At 37.9% G+C, this 19,159-nt stretch overlaps 1 protein-coding gene and 1 long non-coding RNA gene across 8 annotated transcripts in view; one reads left to right on the top strand and one right to left on the bottom strand.

The window, feature by feature from the left end:
* Positions 1–19,159, top strand: part of znf516 (zinc finger protein 516) — a 36,114-nt gene that overhangs the window by 6,964 nt on the left and 9,991 nt on the right. For all 3 annotated transcript variants that reach the window (XM_043217595.1, XM_043217596.1, XM_043217597.1), the window contains exon 2: positions 15,226–17,159. In XM_043217595.1, the coding sequence (XP_043073530.1) occupies positions 15,452–17,159 (1,708 nt within the window). In that variant the 5' untranslated portion in view covers positions 15,226–15,451. The remainder of the gene's footprint in view (positions 1–15,225; positions 17,160–19,159) is intronic.
* LOC122323623 overlaps positions 1,127–19,159 on the bottom strand; it is a 68,084-nt gene continuing 50,051 nt past the window's right edge. For 4 of the 5 annotated variants that reach the window (XR_006247026.1, XR_006247028.1, XR_006247030.1 and 1 more), the window contains one exon: positions 6,688–7,569. This is a non-coding gene — a long non-coding RNA (uncharacterized LOC122323623). Of the gene's footprint in view, positions 2,866–6,687; positions 7,570–19,159 lie in introns of those variants that run through there. The other variant, XR_006247027.1, reaches the window with a different exon arrangement.

Below are 19,159 nucleotides of genomic sequence, written 5' to 3'. Positions count from 1 at the left end.
ATTCAACCGAGTGCCGTTTATTTTAAAGAAAGCACTTTTTCGAGCTGAACATCAAATAATTATTTGGACATGTTCAGAGTGGTTAATTGGTTAAGTTAAAAGTTAATCCAAATTAAAGCCATTTGTTCGCTGCTTGGTTTGATATTTTGATATAAAATGCATTCAAATGTAGTACTTTTTAAATTAATTATACTGAAGTGTATAATGCAATTTATATATGTAGCATAACGGTATAAAAAAAAATTATACATTTTGTTTTGTTTATTAATAACGTAATTACAAATGATAATTTTATGTTTTTATTCTGCTTCATATCAGAGTAAATCTGTTTTGAGGCATTACACCTCAACTGGTATAGTAAGGTAAACTAACTGTACTTGTTTTTCCAGAGTGTTTAGTTGAGAATGCATGTCCTAATATGCCTGTGTGTTGTTTTATACACAAACAAAAACTATCTGTCTTTACTAGAAGTTATTCAAATAATGGCAGATCCCTTATCTTTTAAATAAGTAATGCTGACTAATCAGCATCACCTGATGGAAAAACCGGCTGGTGATGTCATTACTGTAAATCGCTTGCCGTAATGCGAACAAATGTGTTTTGAGCAATAAAAATTGTTTTGGAATGATTGTGTCCAGAATTTGTGTGCATAAGCTATGTTGGGCGTGCATAATGCCCTGTGTCTAGTGGAGGGCTTGGCACACGGGTGAGCTGGCAGCAGCGGGCAGAGAGACAGAGAGAGCTAAGCAGGGCACAGCTTTGGCACTAGAGAGCACAACAAGTGATGGCAGTGTGTATCTTCCTGTCCAACGTTCCAACAGGAACAGGTTGGTACTGTATACTGCACACATCCCTGTGTTTGACCATGACCTCACTGCCATCATGTCCAGCATATAGTAACCGTCGCCACTGCCTTTGTCCTAGAGTACTCAAAAAACATATTTAGTCAATTTTTTTCCAGAAGGCAAATGGGGAAAGGCAGCTGTAAAGCTCCAAAATGAACATTAAAATGAATTCATGGGGCTGAAAATCCTGCTCTGTATGATTTTTATGGAGCTTTTATTATGTTTTAAGATTTGATGGCTCCAGTCCTCATTCGCTGTCATAGTATGGGGGAAAAAAACAGGCCAGATTTTCTTCATAAATCGATCCCGTGTTGGTGGATAGAAATACTATTTTGAGTAAATGACAGGTTTGCAGTCAGTGGGATTTATTAGAATTTTTATTAAGCGGTTATGAGTTAAATTGATCAAAAGTTACAGTTAGGGCATATTGCATATTACAAATAAACGCTTTACATTCTAGTCAACAATCAAACTTGAAAAAATGTCCTCAAAATAAAAAAAAAACTTCTTTAGCAGCAAATCAGAATATTTGAATAATACCTGAAGAATCACGTGACATTACAAAGATAAATGACATAAATATATATTAAAAAAATGGTATTTACAGTGTGACCTTTTACTGTTTTTAACATGTAATTAGTACAACTCTTCATTTTGGGTGAGCTGCTCCGTTTTGTGGCTTTACCTCATTGCAGCAACCATAACCAACCATATTAAACCAAGACCTGACCTTTTCAGACTATAGCAATGCTAAAAAGACTCATCATATGATACCATGAAAGGCCACATTAGACTAGATCATACCAAACCAAACCTGGTTAAACCAGATCATGTTATACAATTAGAACATAATACTAATCCAAACCACAGTACATCATCCAATGCCACACTAGACCAAACCTCATTATACTACACCAAGAACCAATCCAAAGACCTTTATTGTATTTTATTTGGTAGTGCATAATCACACAATGTCTAACAAATGTTCCATTTGAGATTATAGAAATAAGCCATTGTTGCCATTGGCTGGAAACCACACAAACAGTTGTGGCGACCCCACCCTTAAACAGAACTGAACTTTTTCTCTTGAGCTCGTAATGCAAACTCATTCTGACTGATAAAGGTCTGGGGAATTTTAACTACAGTTCCACATAAGAAGTTTTCGATTGTGGTTCGTAGATTCATTTAGTAAAATATCTAGAACAGGTTCTGCTATGTAAACTTGACTTGCTAGTTCTGTTTCAGTTGTTTACTCAGTTGTTATGCTTCATTATTAGTCTTAGGGCTGTAACCACCGTAACTAAACACAATGTTTAGATTAGCGATCGATGATATCGTTTTTCATGCAGTTTGTTCTTAAAGCGATGCCTCACCCGAAAATTAAAGCTGACAAAAATTCCTTCAGATTATCTTTTGTTTTGAGCAGAAGAAAGTCAGTCATAGTTACAGTCTTTGGTTTGAAGGAAAACATTAACAAGCTGTGCAGTTCTTCACTTGATTTATGGAAAGTTTAAACTTCAGCTAAGACAAACACTCAGCGCTTTAATTTATTTTTGAGGGCACTTAAAACTGATTACTTAAAAATTACATTTTACAAAGCCTCAGGCAAATGTCCGTACTGGATCACACGCGATACAGTACTACACCATAGTAGTGCTATATATAACACTAAACTGCAGTATCATGGACTATATCTAATAGCTGTTGCTATTTAAAGCACAGTAGAACCTTATCAGAGGTTTGTTTGAGTAACTGAGGTATTTGTATACGAGTATCACATTCTTCGTTCACTGATCTGATTTCAAGGATTCCATGTTCTGTCAAAGCAGCGGTGCATTTGCTCTTCTCTTTACGCAGTGCACCTCTCTGTATTTTAGAAACTTGCTAATAGTGTCTCGTCTCTCTGGAGATGTCCCTGTTGTGCCTTTTTCCTGTGGACTGATTGCATGTGGATTTCAACTAATTGGATCCTGTGGATGTCAAGGCCTTGCTGCTGTAAATTATTCAGAGTATGGTTTGTCTGTAAAACAACATGTAGAAAAGCACAGCACGTTATATCTTTGGTGTACTTTGTATTTAATGCAGCTCAATTTTTGATGTCGACGGTGCGATAACGAACATATATAGGTACATATATATTATTTTGAAAGGATTGCGATTGTATGAACGGGAAGGACAGTGGTGGCCAATGAGTTGAATGATGATGATATTGCAGTTTCTTGCACGTCTTGTTAAACTTTCGAGGCTTCCAGTGTTTTATTCAAAACAGATCATTATGAATGTGACCCGTTGGTTATTCTGCATATTACAGCGAATACAATTTCCAAAGAATGGTGCTAAAAGGTTCATGCTGTATTATGTTTGAAAATAATGTACATTAAATCTAACACTAAACCTAACCGATAGTGTTAAAAAAAACAAGCTTGAGACATAAATGCATGCTGAGACAGCCACGCCATTTTATCTTGTGTCTACAAGTCTATAAGGAGTTTTATCGTTACTCGGGTTTCACAGGACTTGCACCTGAGCACACTGACATTGCAAATGCAGTGCTGTACCAGGTGAGCTCCCGAGCAAGTTTACTCAGTCAAAACATTGAACAGGTTATGTGATGCAAACATTAAATGTGTTAGTTCACAAACCTAAAAGCGCTAAAAGTGTTTTGAAATCATAACAGCACTGCGCAAAGAAACACAAAGAAAATTCATCGACAATCTACGATACACAATTTGTTTGAACAAGAATGAAAAGCCAACGGCGTTTCAGTGCCACTGGTGTTCATTTCACCTGGAAAGCGTAACGAATCGTATATAGAGGTACGTTTTTGGAGTTGGTTTAAGAGGAGGCACGTTTTTCCAATGAGCCTAGGTCGGAAATATTAGCAAATTTCAGCTTCCCCAACAGCTGTTCCTCTGAGAAATAGCTCAGAGATTATTAATAGCTCAAGCTCGAGGGAATTCGCTTATTGAGAAAAATAAAGCTAGCATTCAATGCCAAACCTCTCTTATCCAATACAGTGCATCCCTTCTGTTCAGATTACTCACGTAAGTTCTTGAAGTCTGACTTTCTAGTATTTTTTTTGTATTTGCCTACTTATGCTCTCCTGTGAGTACGGCTATTGAAGAGTGTTATACCTGAAATCAATATGTTATGCTATAAAAAGTGAAATCAAAACACCTTGTTGTCTCGGCAGCCATTTTGTTTGTAAAGCAATACAATTCAGTATAAATTCATTTAAACAAATTCTTTTGGTACGAAGATTAATGAAACTTATCAAACTAAGAATTTATAGCATTCTACATACACGAATGCATTTTAGTTTATATCTTCAATAATAAATTAATTAGTATTTATAACTTAACACGGTTATTTCTTGAAACCTAAAGCATTGATTGATGCAACCTAACTCTAAAGTGTGACCAAACGTCTTTATTTAGTAAATTGTAAAGGATTGATGGAAGTATTACATACTGTACGTAATTCCTTCTAAGTCTTAACCCTCGTCACATGATACAGTGTAAATATACAATTCATCTTGCAAGTTAGTGCCGCTGGTCCCCTGAGGGCAAAACTCTTTTACATCAGTTTTTTGTTTTAGTATCGTGACAAGTGATAGTAACACTGTTCTCTCACATGTCACCAAGTCTTTTTAAAGAGGTTCAGAAAGATCAGCTGAATGAAGCCTGGTCTGAAGAAGGACGCTGGCAGCTTTAGTTCACTTCCTTTGGGGTGACTGAGATTAAAGGGTGTAATCCACCTCGTTTTGGCACCAGACGTCCAGCTGGACTGACCTCAAATCCCAGAGAGCCCTACATGACATATTCCTCTGTGAAGGGGGAACGCTCGACACCATTTTGATCAGAAGTGAGCCAAAAAACCCTTTACTCAATAACATGGTAGGGTATTGTTAAAGTTAAGCTGTAGTAAACGATCAGGTTAAACCAATGGGGGAAAAATTTGTAAACGAAAATTGTATGAAATGTCCAGATGATGTTTTACTCCACAAGAATAAATATGTAAATAAACATACATATAAACAAACAAACAGATAAAAAACAAAGGTTTGCTTCCTGAAAACTAAGCCAATTTTGTTTATATGATATAACTCCCACAATTCTCAGTAGCCTACTGCAAACTGTTCAGTAATATCAATGCTATTATCATATTTGTTTATAGAACTTTATGTAAAAAAACTCTTATTTTGAATTAATCGTTTAATAGCAATAACACACACATGTGTATATATATATATTAGTGCTGTCAAATTATCCCATCCAAAATTAAAGTTTCTGTTTGCATATATGTATATTCTGTGTAAATTATGTATATATCAATACACACACAGTCTCTATTTTACAAATATTTACATGTATTTACATGTCTATATTTATATTTGTATAATTTATAAACCAATATATTTAATATATAAACACAGCATATTTTTCTGCAATACATATGTATTTATATGTACAAAATAAATTTGCATAGCCCACACACATATTGTGTAAACAAATCAGCTTATTAATCGTTTACACTAACGCACACACACACACACACACACACACACACACACACACACACTCGCTTAAAATATAACATAGATCTATTTACTTAATTCTAAATTAAATTGTAAATGGTATGAACTGTAGTAATAATAACATTAATTTAATTGTATTATTACATGAATAAGAGTTCATAAAATATATACTTAGCTTATGAATGCATCTCATCCGTGAGTTTATGAAATTGCTTTAGGCACTGTTTAATAAAACCAGACTACAGAGGGACTTGCCTGTTCATTTACAGCTGATCAGTAACACTGAATGCATTGCTGCTGATTTTTCACAGACTGTTTTATATTGTTGTCAGCAAGAGTGAAAAACTAAATCTTTTCTCTGGAGGGTGTGAGTTGGGCCGATCCATCAAAATTCCAGCTATTGTTGTGCTCCAGTGGTTGCTCTATAAACAGGAAGTGAGACCTCTCATCAGAGCAAAGGCTTCCTGTTGTAATGACACCACACATACATACACATGTTCTTATTCCCTCTGCTTGCATATATACTCACACACACATAACCACACTAGCCTTCTCCTCCCTCCACACACACACACACACACACACACATATATATGCACACATACCAGATGGGAGATGGGTGTGACGGGGGAGTTTCATTAAAAAGAGACAGATCTTCTCTTACCAGAACAGGAACACGCAAAAGAAGAACAGAGAAGAGGGAGGGAATAAGAGCGATTGAGATGGCTTTCATGGTGTTAGATTACCTGTCCTACTCTGAACTAAGCAGAGTGAGAGAAACCAGCCGTTTTAAGAAACTTGAGCTTGTTCAGAGACCGCGACGATGACCTTAAAGCATATTCCTTAATGTATTAATGCATAACATTAATACTGTAATTAATAAGAAAATATATTATCTTTTTATTTATATATATATATATATATATATATATATATATATATATATATATATATATATATATATATATATATATATATATTAAAGTCTGCTTATTTGGAACAGCTGATTTTGCACTTTAGTTGTGCACATGTAATACAGAAGTCTAATAAAATAAAGATATGATTAGTATGTTTGTGCTAAAGTGAAACTAATGAAAGTGTACTTTGCATCTGAAGACCAATCAGTCATTCAAAGATCATTCAATCCTCATCAAAAGTGACATTAAAACGCCTTTTAGACTTAACCTTAAGAAATGTGCATTGTGCACAAGTAGTATGCCAAAAAAGTTATTATTTTTATATCAGTAAGTCTCTATATCAGTAAATATTTTAATAGATTTTGACTAGGCTTATATAGTTTAAAAAGGGAATTATTGATTGATTACTAGGGAATATACATCAAAAATATGCAAATAAACATTTTGTGTGTATGTATCTGTGTGTGTGAGAGAGAAAGATAACACCCTGAATGCTTTAAAATGGCCTTTGAATAATCTGTTGGGAATCATGCAGCAGAGGTTTAAGATTTAATGCACTTTTATTTATTTATTTGTTTATTTTTTTTAAAGAAATCCAGTCCCTAAAAAAACAAACTTTTCACGATCTGCTTCAGGTATTCCCTTTGCTAATGCAAACATCACTCTATTGCTCGTATATAGGGATTTTAACAAACCTCTAACTCTCAGTATTCAACTTTATGTCAGCTACAGCCTGAATACAACCTCAGCTCATGTTCTAATACTTTTTTAAGCACTCTTATGATGTTGACCGTATAGAAAGAGTAACCAGCATTGTATCTAGGTAGCAGAATAACACAGACTTGGGAGAGGGTTTTTTTCTGACTTGGATGGATAAGTAAGCGCCGACAAAACTGTACAGTGGCTTTTCCCCTGCACGGCCAAGCACTGCTCATTTTCTCGAGAAAGTATAAAAATGTATTTACATTCGTTTTTTTTTAATGCTTGCCACTTCTCGTGGTTCTGGTATAATAAACAGTATTTGCAGGGTGAGAGTTATCTCAGTGTGAACTCAGCATTAATAAATAAACAGCTGGAGAGACAATACTTTGAAGGCCATGAGAAAGACATCTGGCTGCCCTGCTAGCTCTAACCAAGCGACCGTGATCACGTCTCTCTCGCCAAGGACGCAGATATACTTACGGAGGCCAGACGGTTCTGGGGAAGAGTGTCCCACTTGGGCTGCCATCAAGGTCAATAAAGCATACAAGCGGTAGAGGGATGAGCCGTGCTGTTTGAAAGAGTAAAAGAATTTAACAAATGTAATTATAGCTTGATTTCGGATGCTTTTAATAGTTTTGGAGTCTTGCTTGATTAAAGAATTCCAGTTTTTGTTCCGTAAACCGTCCCTTTAAGAAAATCATTTTTGCTGTTCACTGCATTTTTATTAGAACTCTGACAAATATGGGTCAAATCTAAGTGCAGCTCATCTGGTGTGGATCTGGCAACCCAAAGCTAGGCACTTAACCCTGAGTTGCCCCAGGGGGCTACCAAAGCCCCTATAGTCAACAATCGCTCGCCCTCCGGCTATAAACCCAGTGCAGAGGTTTAGGCTGCTCTGTGCCATAACATATGCTAGACGTAACGATGAAACATTGATATGGTTTACAGAGCTTCTAGATGAACTCAGAGAATGACCCACATTTGCAGCCTTTCCGGTTTTTGTGCCTCATTTATTAATTTTACCTTCATTTATTGAAAGTGTGTGCAGAAAAGAATGGGAGTGAGAGACAAAAAAGAGAACGAGAAAGAGAGTCTGAGCTGGCCTTACCATGATAATCTAATCCCTGTTCAGAGAGCTTTTTTTAGAGAGCAAGTTAATGCCTTCAGATTATAGTTCAGCTGTAGACCACGCCAACCACACAAGTGTATCTGCAAGCCACTTACTGTCATTCTAATCAATTCTATAGTCACCCAAAGACGACAAATAAAAAAAAAGCATAAATAAATGCCTAAAGGGTTTTACACTAAACGCTAAACCCATAAAATAAAAAATTGTTACTTGAAATAGAATAAACATTAACTGTTTATTATAAAGAATTAAGCATTAAACATTAATATAAAAAAATACATACTTTAGCATAATTTCTCATTTTCATTTAGTGTAACTTGATGTAATAAAATAAACAAAAACTAGCATAAAAATAAATAAATTCTAAAATACAAAAAAAAAGTTTACCTAAAACGTACTTAAGCAGAACATTTTAAAATAAACACTAATTCAAACAATTTAAAAAATGTTTGATAGTATCTCAATGTTTTGACTATATTCTAAAGCTACATTAGTTTTGTGTGGGGCAAAACGTTGAGCCAGTGATTTGAACTTATTTGAACCAGATTAGTTTGCTTCCTGAACAAATCATTAAGACCAGTTTGAACTGGATCAACTGATTCACTGATGCTGATTCAAAAGAATGATTTGTTCACAGATTAGGCATTGCTTCTTCTGAATTTCAAATGGTCACTTCCACACAGCTACTCTGTGACTTGTGGATTAGTCATATAGATTTAATCTGCGGTGCACCTATGTCACTGTAAAGCATACTGGCCCATTCATCATTCACATTCATTCTTTTGAAAAGAATCACTAGTGTTCTTCAAAGTACACTTACTGAATATAATTTTTAATTATGTGAACTTCAGTAAACAATGACATAATTCCATATACAGTCATCTGCAAATAAGTTTTCTTTTTTTCCTGTGAGTTGTATCATTGTTTGAAACTATCAAGTCTCAAGTATCAAGTATAGATTGCATTCAAATCATATAGACCAGATCTTTGTTTGTGCATGTGTGTGTGTGTGTGTGTGTGTGTGTTCCTTGGACAAGCTGTGTGGCCGCATAGGTGTTATGTCATACTGCCATCAGGAGTGCTGCAGAGGCTCGGCCTGATATTACATAAGCATTACTGCTGGTGTCTCTCTCTCATCTCTCTATCACTGCTGTGGCGAACACACACACACACACACACACACACACAAAAATACGTGCACACTTGCATGCTTTGGCTTGCACCCAAAAAATCACAAATGCCCACCTGTGGGCACCTGTAGAAATATTTCCCCTTTATCCCAAAACATTTATGGCAGTTTACAACTTTGACAGATCCGCATGAATTATGTGCACTGTAATGTTACAGCGTGACTTCTGAAGTGTTACTTTGTTGCACACAAAAATTACAAAAATGATATTCTTAATCAGTATCTTTGTTTAAAACAAGGTAAATCTAGTAAGGTAAATGTAAAGCAAAATTATATTAGTGCATTGGTGCTCATATGGTTCTCGTGTACAAAGGCCTTTTCAAACGTCTAAAAATAGATTGTGATCATTCACAGTGCAAAAAAGCAATTTTTTTTCGTCTCGGGTGTGTGACGAAATAGGCCGTCCAAATAGATTTGAGCGAGGGATTTGAGTGATTCATCCAGTTTTGAAAACCAGTGTAAACAATCACAGAAGAGGTGTATCCTGCAAGACAGAAGTGTATTGTGTGTGTGTGTGTGTGTGTGTGTTGTATTGAGAAGCAGATAGATATACATTTATATATTTTTTTTTAGTTAAGGAATGATAATCGAACCTAATGAAATTAATAAATCATTAAATACTAAGAAAAAGTCAATAAAATGTGAGGTAATTTGAATAAACATACATTAATATATAAAAAAGGTCTTTGTAATTTCAGTTTAAAATATGTTAACATAGATTAAGAATTTTTTGACATCTTCACCTTTTAATTACGCAACATAATAACAGTCGCTACTAATCTGAAAGTGTCACAGCAACCGTATCGAACCTAACTTTCAATTTATATCATCATTCGGGATTTTCAGATTCTTTGCTCAGACATGAAGCGCACTAGCAGGAGAATAATCCCTCTCTTTATTGCTTGTGTAACCATGTTCTGGCTTTAGGGAGTGGTGTTCTGTAGTGACGGAGCTGGGAGGTCGTGGAGCCCTCGCACGGCTGTAATCTCTACCGGAGAAGCACTGCTCTCATAATACCGATGTCCATTATCATTCCATTACGCAGTTATGAGCTACAAATTCTGACTGAGCTTGAACAAAACTACTGCTTTGTGAAGAAGTGACTGCAGCGGCGTAATCTTATTAACAGATGAGCGTCACAAGTCAATAACGCGCACATTGTGCAGCGCTTGTTGTTTGTGGTGTAAGATCGACATCAGCAGTGCCATTGTAGTCCGTTTCAAAACCTATAGCCCCTCTTGCTCGGCCTCTCGTGGTATTTTAGGATTTATCAAACACACACACTGACACGCAACATGTTTGTTTGGCACGGACGCAACAATTAACATATGTGCACAGTGCACACACACACATACGCACATAGGATTTTGGCTCGCGGTTTACGATTCAGGCCAGGGTGTGTTAGAAAAACCATATGTGTCAGGGACTTGTTTAGCTCTGTCTTTCACATGAGGATACACACACTTTTTTTCTCTCTCTCTCTCCCACACACACACTGGCTCAGAGCAGAAGAGTAGTGTCCAGAGCATGGGGCGTTTGTGCTGAGCTGGACTAGCCGTCAGGTTGAATAAGCGAGCAGACAGTTGATTCGCCATAGCCATTCATCAGCCAGAGAAAAGAGAGGAGGGGAAAGAATGGAGCTCTCGCTCAGGGCTGTATCTCTCAGATACGGGCCCGTGTATGTGCTGCTGTTTCTTTCCACTGAAAGCTGGCCGTCTTTGTGTGTGTTTTTATGTTTTTACAGGCACATGTGTTGTCGCCTGCGCGCGAACAGCGGATCCTGCCTTTAAATGAGCTCGTAAGGACGTGATTCCGCTTTGGTGAAGAGTTTCCTCAAGCATATGGCTGCTTATCAATCTTTGATCATTTAATTATGATTTAATTACTTCAGCAGTAATATGTCACAGAAAAAGTGCAGTACTAATAAGGATAGATAACATTTACACTAAGCATATTTGTTCCACTGTATACAAAAAATTGCTTAAGGTAGCAAAGAATATGCTTATATGCGATAACTTTGAAATTGGTTGTTTTTGTTTGAAGCAAAATTAGTAAGATTATTTTACACTGTTGTTGAAAAGTTTGGGGTCGGCAGTTAAAAGCAGAAACAACAACAACAAAAATAAATAAACGATGCTCTGAATAAGCAAGGATGCCCCTATATGATCGAAAGTCACAGTAAAAGACATTTTAATGTTGAAAAGATGTCTGTTTTAAATAAAGGTGTTTTTATTCATCAAAAAATCCTGATAAAAATGTAATATTAAGCAGCACAAATATTTTTAATATCCATAATAATAAGATATGTTTCTTGAGCAAATATGCATGTCGAAATTATTTCCAATGGACCATGTGACTCTCGTGGGCCATCACAAGAATAAATGACATCTAAAAATATATTCAAATTCCAAAAAACATGACGTGTCTAAACGTGAGCTTTGAAAAATCTGATTTTGACCATTCCCTTGTCACCATAAACTGTCATCGTGCAATGAGTATTTCAATTTACTTATACTGTATATTCCACAGTGAACATAGCAACGAGGGAGACTTAATAATGACAATTTTTGTGTGAACTGTTCCTTTAAGAGGGCTGAATCACTAACTGTTTATAAGATGCTTGCTTTGTACAGTGTATATAATAGTGAAAGTGTTTTCGGAGCGGCAGCTAAGAGTTGAGGCAGGGGTAACAACCGCAGACGTGTCATAGGAAGGTTCCTCAGGAATCTCAAATGAACGGTCACTGTATCCCAGCTGTGGAAACCACTAGAATCGCAAACACCCAATCATAACCACTTTCAGCGACCATAACTAGTGGACAAGGGTGAAGTCTCGACGGGGGAAGCGTATTTTTGAAGAACTTGAGTTGTAAATCTTGTTTTATGCCTATGTAACGTGGACAGGCTACAGTTAAGTAGTGTTCATTGTGTCTTCATTTCAGAAACACTGCAGAACAAAGGAGCCCTTCACCCTGTGCAAGCTGTATCACTAAGCTTTACATTTCAGCTGAATAGAAACATTTGTGCCCGTTCTCCGTTCGGTTTTTATCGTGTGACCACATCTGTACTCGCATTCCTCATTACACAGACTTTAACTTTGCTAGATGTGACATTTCATGTAGCATGTCCAACCGAGCCTGTTTCTTCTTGGCTTTTCTCATTTCAAACCTGGGGGAATCACATCTCTGGAACACACCAGAATATTTTCCGTAATTTAACATGACAACACTAGCCTCAGCACCTGCTATTGTGCTCGCAATCGTAAACTTGAGCCAGGGCCCCCCTTTTATTTCGGCTATAATCAGCAGTTGAGGGTACCAGGCAGGATCTACTCTGAAATGGGACCAGGAGGGACTTCCCTTTGTCTTCCCCAACCAGACGTGCTTCAGACAGGCCTCTAGCGTAGGATGGACCCCTGCATCCAACAATGGCCGTGTTGGACTCCCCACAGCTCAGAGGAGGTATAGACATGAGCTATTGTGACAGTTCTGGTGCGAGAGGCACAATGCAATTGTAGTTTGGGGGGATTTGAGATCCACCAAATTGCCATAGAGACAATATGGAGTTTCGCCAAAATAAGTTATCGTAATTGCGATTTTGAGTAAAAACAAGATACCGTTTGTGCACTGAATGGAAATCAAAAACTGATGTTAATTTATATAAATAGTTAATTTATATAGTTTTGCCTTGTTCCATTTCACTTGTTTTAGGACAAATAAGGTATTAAGAATCTCATTGGTTGGAGTCAAACAAGTGATTAATCTGCCGTCCGTCACATCACATTGAGAACAAAAGACAATCAAGCTCTTCTATCTTCTCTTGTCAGTATTGATGCCTGTTAGTGGTTTAGTTACTGTCTCTGCGCATTTGGACAAAATGCACAATTTGGTTTAGGATTTGAGTGCACACACACGCACTGACACACACGCACACATAGCTCAATTTGAAAAATGCACTGATCCTGCATTGATGGAGCAACAAGATGAGATGAACTGTCTGGGGATAAGTAGGTCAGCAGAGCTGAGGTAAGCCCTCCGAGAACAGCCATGTTTCAATAATAACCCCACTGCTGACGTGTGTATATGTATGTGTGTGTGTGTTTTGTGTAGTGTGTGTCCTTACACATCTCCCAAACCTCTTGGTATCATAGTTACAACAATTTAATGCTCAGCTCATTGGTTTGCCAAACAGCAAAACACTATTCATTACCAGCTCAGCATGTTCAGTTCCGTTATTATGCAGTTAAGCACCCCATCCATTGCATTGTCATAGAGCCTACAGTGTTTACACGCTACCCAACATACAAAATCAAATAATCAAAGGAAATAAACCAGATAAGTAGGCAAACATTGGATAGAAGTCGAGATAAATGGATGATGGGACCGCTAGGAAAACTTCCAATTTCCTAAACGTCTCCTCTTTAAATTTCTTACCTGCCATTTTATAGCACAGCAAGTTAACTTACCGTAAAAGATGAACTGTGGAGAGGCGAGTGCTTTTTGTGCAATAGAATGTGTGTGTTTGTGTGAGGGGGATGCAGAGCCAGTGGTGAAATGTAGTTGGTATATAATGGATTATTGATTGTTGGGAGAGAGAGAGAGGGAGAGAGAGGACCGGCCCTCAGGGTTCATCCCAACTGGCCCCTCTCTTGCCCAACACTGAATAGTCTCTTTACGCCTCAGCAGACACACGCACACACATGCACAATGAATTTAGGCTTGTGAGCAGACAGCCACTGCTCATACTGACTACGAGAGGGGACTAACTGAGACTTACTGTTGTCCTTCAGGCAAAGATTTTCACAAACCCACGCAGATGGGCTGAAATATAAGGTGGTAGGGGGCAAGTTGTCACACATACCTTAAAAAACAAAACAAAACAAAAACTACTGTTGTTGTCCAGGATGTTGACCTTAGTGGTGCATGTTTTCACTTTTTGGGGCCACAATGAGAACTTTAGTCTGAATATTATAAACTGTATCAAACTGTAACATTTTAAATTAGAAATGTATTTTAAGGGTATTAAGCACATTTGTCTTAAAACCCCTAACATTACTGAGATATTACCTCTTGTTACAGTGCTCAGTCTCTACTGTGATGTAGTGTGTATTTATTTTAACCATATTAACCAATTTCACAAACTACATTAACAGATATGCTAACACACATGTTGCATATTACAATAAACATTCAATCAGCATAAGCATTTTTGAAGAATGCAAAAAAGGTTTGCTATGTTTAGATTTGATCGAAAATAACACAGAATGGCAGGAAATCCTGATTCTAGACTGGGGTGTGTATGTTTTTGTGGATTTAAAACAACTAATAACCTTTTTGTTCTAATAGTGAGCAAGTGTATTTACTGTATCTGCATTTTATTGTCTTGTCAGAATAATGAAAGCATGTCGGACAAATTTGTGTGTTTATGCAATACTTAAAGATGTGCCATTTCCTCTAACTCTTAAATGAGGACATCAGCAGTCTCTCACTCTCTCTTTGTCCCTCTCCCACTCACTTGTAAATGGTGCAGAGCATAAAACCCAATGTACTATGTCCTCTGTTTTCAGCTATGCAGTATGGATCCTGCCTTAAACGAATAGTTTTGACTCAACAAAAGACTGTCAGATGGAATTATATAAAAGGACTCTGTTAGCTGGGGTTGTCTCAAACACTGGGCCCAAGTTCTTTTTATGTAACAGTTTTGTATCTCTACCCCTTCTGATTATAACACTTGATTCATAACAGAAATTTGTAATAAGACTTTTACTAATAAATAAATATATTCATAGTGCCTTTCATTTACTAATAACAGCTTGTTTATTGCCATGGATTAATGATTAACTTTTATGTACTCATTTGCAAGTCTTGTTCTCAGCTTTGCTTCTGTTCTGTCTCCATTTCCTCTCAGGTGACCAGAATGAAGCAAACCCTCAGCTTGTAAGATGATTCATAGGAGAAAAAACTCCAGACACATTCCAGACAAAAGCAACACTGTCAAGACAGAATTACCAACAATGACACGTTTGACAAAGAGAACTTTTACCCAGACCGAATGACTACAGGCGAGACAGACTTAATAGGACCTAATAATTTGGACAACAGATAGCAGCATAGTGGAGTATTCAAGCCTTGAGATGGAGGTGGAACGTGTGGATGTTGTAGAGGAAGAGTCCTTCTCCAAAGGTGGCCAGGATAGCCCTGATGGCAAGAAGAGCAGGGGCCACACTTGTGAACTTTGTGGAAGAAGTTTTCCTTTCCTCAGCTCCTTGTCCCAGCACATGAGAAAGCACACTGGGGAGAAACCATACAAGTGTCCTCACTGTGAGCACCGCTCAGCCCAGAAAGGTAGCTTAAAGGCCCACATTCGCAGCCATAAAGTGGACAGCCTCAGTCAGAGCACCGGTGGTGAAGAGGAAGATGTGGACGAGGAAGGGGAAAAGGAAGGAGGGGTGCCAGAAGATCAAGGTGGTTGCTCCAGTCCGACCGAGAGTACCTCGGCCTGCAACAAGGTTATAAGCGGTGAGGAGTCAACGAAAACGAGGAAGAAAGGTGGGAAGAAGGAAAGAACCTCTAGTGAGAATGGCAAACAGTCAGTGCAATGCTCTCTGTGCAGGAAAAGATTGTCCAGTCAGGCAGAGCTTGAACAGCATATGCAGGAGCTTCACAAGTTCTTCCGATGTGAATTGTGCCCTTATGAGACTTTGCAGGAAGACCATCTGCAGGCTCACATTGAGAAGGTACATCCCATCGAGGAGGAATCTATCACCAAAGAAGTCTCTATCAGTGAGGAAGCGGACGGTAAAGGCGAATTCCCATGTGAACAATGTGACCAAGTGTTCACACAAGCCTGGTTTCTGAAAGCTCACAGGAAGAAGCATCAGAACAGTCTAGATCATGGGTGCCGGATCTGTGGACGCCGCTTTCGTGAGCCCTGGTTTCTACGTAGCCACATGAAGACCCACAACACCAAGGTAAAACCAAAGAGTGAAACCTACCTTCCGGCTACTGTCAATGAGGTGGCGCAGGACGAGTCCAACTTGGTGAACGAAGTGTGTCTGTACGAACTCTGTGCCAAGTGTGGTAACTTCTTCCACAACCGCAAGAGCTTGCTTTTGCACGAACAGATACATAAGAATGTTGTGCAGGCTCCTAACAATACCTTCTGCAATGATAAGGACTTCACTTCTGTCACCAAGACAAGCTTCTTGGAATGCCTAAACTTGAAACCAGCAGGAAATGGAGAGAACCCCGCTGAGGGAACTCTAGGGAAAAGAATCCCAGAGCTTGATCCAGTAAGTAGCTACCAGTCTTGGCAACTGGCCACCAGAGGCAAAGTGGTGGAGGTATCGGAGAAGAGCCTGGGTTGGGAAGAGAGGTTAGCTGATGCAGATGTAGCTTACGACAGGGAAAAGGGCGAGTATGTCTTGCTCAGACAGGACAAGCGGAAGAAGTCAATTGATTCAACGGCGAGTATTCCAACCAAGAAACGGAGAGGGGCTGGGACCCAAGGCACCAATACAGATCACCACAGCAATGGAGAAAGAAACGGCCAGGTCTCGACAGGTGAGCGAAGCCCAGAGAATCTGAGTGACACTGAGTACCGCCCTACTTCTCGCCCTAGCCGTAAGAATTCCCAGAAAACCTCAGAGTGCTTGGAGTGCGGAAAGGGCTTCCGCACACAGCAACAGATGGTGATCCACATGCTCATCAGACATGGTGGCTTGGGTGAAACCATTGGTGGAAATGGACTGTTCCGTAAAGCAGCGTCTAGCCCATCTAAAGCAGGTGAATCAGCAGGACTCTTCAGGGATCAAAAACAAACAGGGTTCTTTGGGGACACAGGTAAGGGCATAATCCTTATTTTAACATTTACAGTAAGCTCAAAGTTTGAGCATCATCTCAGGAATGTGTTCCTAATGGTATAACCTTCAAGCACCACTTGATATCAAATTATAACCTCAGTCGCACTACTACACTTACAGTTTGTAAACAACAGACAGTATTATTCATGCAATTCTGTTCAAATGCTTAACCTCTGGCATAGATTGGGTTTCATGTTGAACAGCTAATGTTTATATTCACTGAAAATTATGTGTTGTATCTGAATCTGTATGCTAATATAAATCTACTTTACTGCAGAGATTTCCACTGTTTTATCACAGTTCAACACTAGCCTACAGTACCATTTACAAGTGAACATACAGACCTTTATTTGTTGACTCAGGTGTGTTCGATTACAGTTAAAATGAATTTTTACTCATGCTGAATTAGCTATGCAACTGTGTTACAATGCGTAAATATCTCAAAAGTTAACTGATACCTGATCAAAAATGACGCTAGGATGATTAACTAAATACATTTTCACAACATTTATAAAGAAATTTTAGAGATTTACTTTGAGCTTTTATTTTTGCTGTCTACTCTTGTACATCTACCTTCTTGTGGAGTTCTAATAAAACACACTTAAACTAACAAATCAGGTTTTCAGGTTCACTTGATGATTATTACTGGAAGGTGTGTTAGACTAAAGGCAGATATCCAGGAAAAATGGCTGGCTTAACAGATACAGTATGATATTCTGTTTCTGAAGCTAAATCTACGGAGGACAGAGACATCTTGTGGACAAATACTGTAGCATCTGACATGTTCAGTTGTATTGTAGTATCTGTGCATAGCTTAAATCTTTAATAAGTATTTGATTTTATTATGCTAGTTGTTCACTTGGTTGTTTAATTAATAAAAGCACATTCTTTGCTTTCCATAGAAATATAACATATTTTAATCTTTTTGCACAAAATACCCGTTAAGTATATGCACCTACATTTGTAGTAGCAGTTAATTTTTCTGCCTCTAAGCTGAAAACAAATATTTAAAAGGACCTCAAGACATTTAATTCAGCTGCAATTAACCAGTCTACATATTTTTAAGTCTGAGTATTACTTTTAAGTTTATACCTCACACATTTGTTTTCTGTCAACTGATACCTTTTAAAAAAATTTATTACAGCCTGTATTATCTCTTTGAAGCATGTTTTTAATTATCGAGGTGCAAAAGCAGGCTTTGAATTGGTAAATCTTTTGCTTGTGGCTAGAGCTGTCCAGCCCTCTTTGCATGATGCTATTTCTGGACTTCCTGTCTCAGGAAGACAAGCTCTAAAGATTTTTGTCTTTTTTTCCACTTTCCACATCTAAGTGCAGACCTTCGGTTAAAACACATTGCTAAAACCACTGGAAAATACAGCGGTATTACAGAATGCCCCAATAGTGCACTGAATCTGTCCTGATAACTGATAATTCCTGTCATATTTAGCGGAATCTTGGGGTGTTATATTAATTGTCTATAACAGAAAACTTATAGTACACTTGTAGATTTTATAAAATTGCCCTTTGTTACCACAGCATTAAATTTAAATAAAATCGCCGTAAACAAAAGATGCCCTCTTAGGGGTTGACACAGATGGAATGTTCCAGAACAGAGGTTTCATTGTGTAAGAGTTGAAACAGATGTCTACTCACTACTGATATTTTCATGTAGGTGTGAAGACTGTATAATACTCTTCTGCACTACTTACCTTCTCTAAGAGATATACAAATAATAGTTCCTCTTGTAGGTTTTCTACTGAAGGAGAGAAAGAATGCAGGGAAGCAGACATGGCCATTACGTTTGTGTAAAGTTTATCTCAGAGGACCCCCCTCTCCGAATTGGCTCAAAAATAACCTCAGAGAGGTTGGAATGAAGGCTGCACAGCAGCTAGTGTAAGCCACCAAATGCAATCCAGATGGCTTGAGAGAGAGAGAATAGAAATAGAGAGAGAGCTACTGAGAGATTGCAGACATGTTAAA

This window comes from Puntigrus tetrazona, chromosome 19 (genome assembly GCF_018831695.1).
Source record: "Puntigrus tetrazona isolate hp1 chromosome 19, ASM1883169v1, whole genome shotgun sequence".
NCBI lineage: Eukaryota > Metazoa > Chordata > Actinopteri > Cypriniformes > Cyprinidae > Puntigrus > Puntigrus tetrazona.
This window is presented reverse-complemented; position numbering and strand designations above follow the sequence as displayed.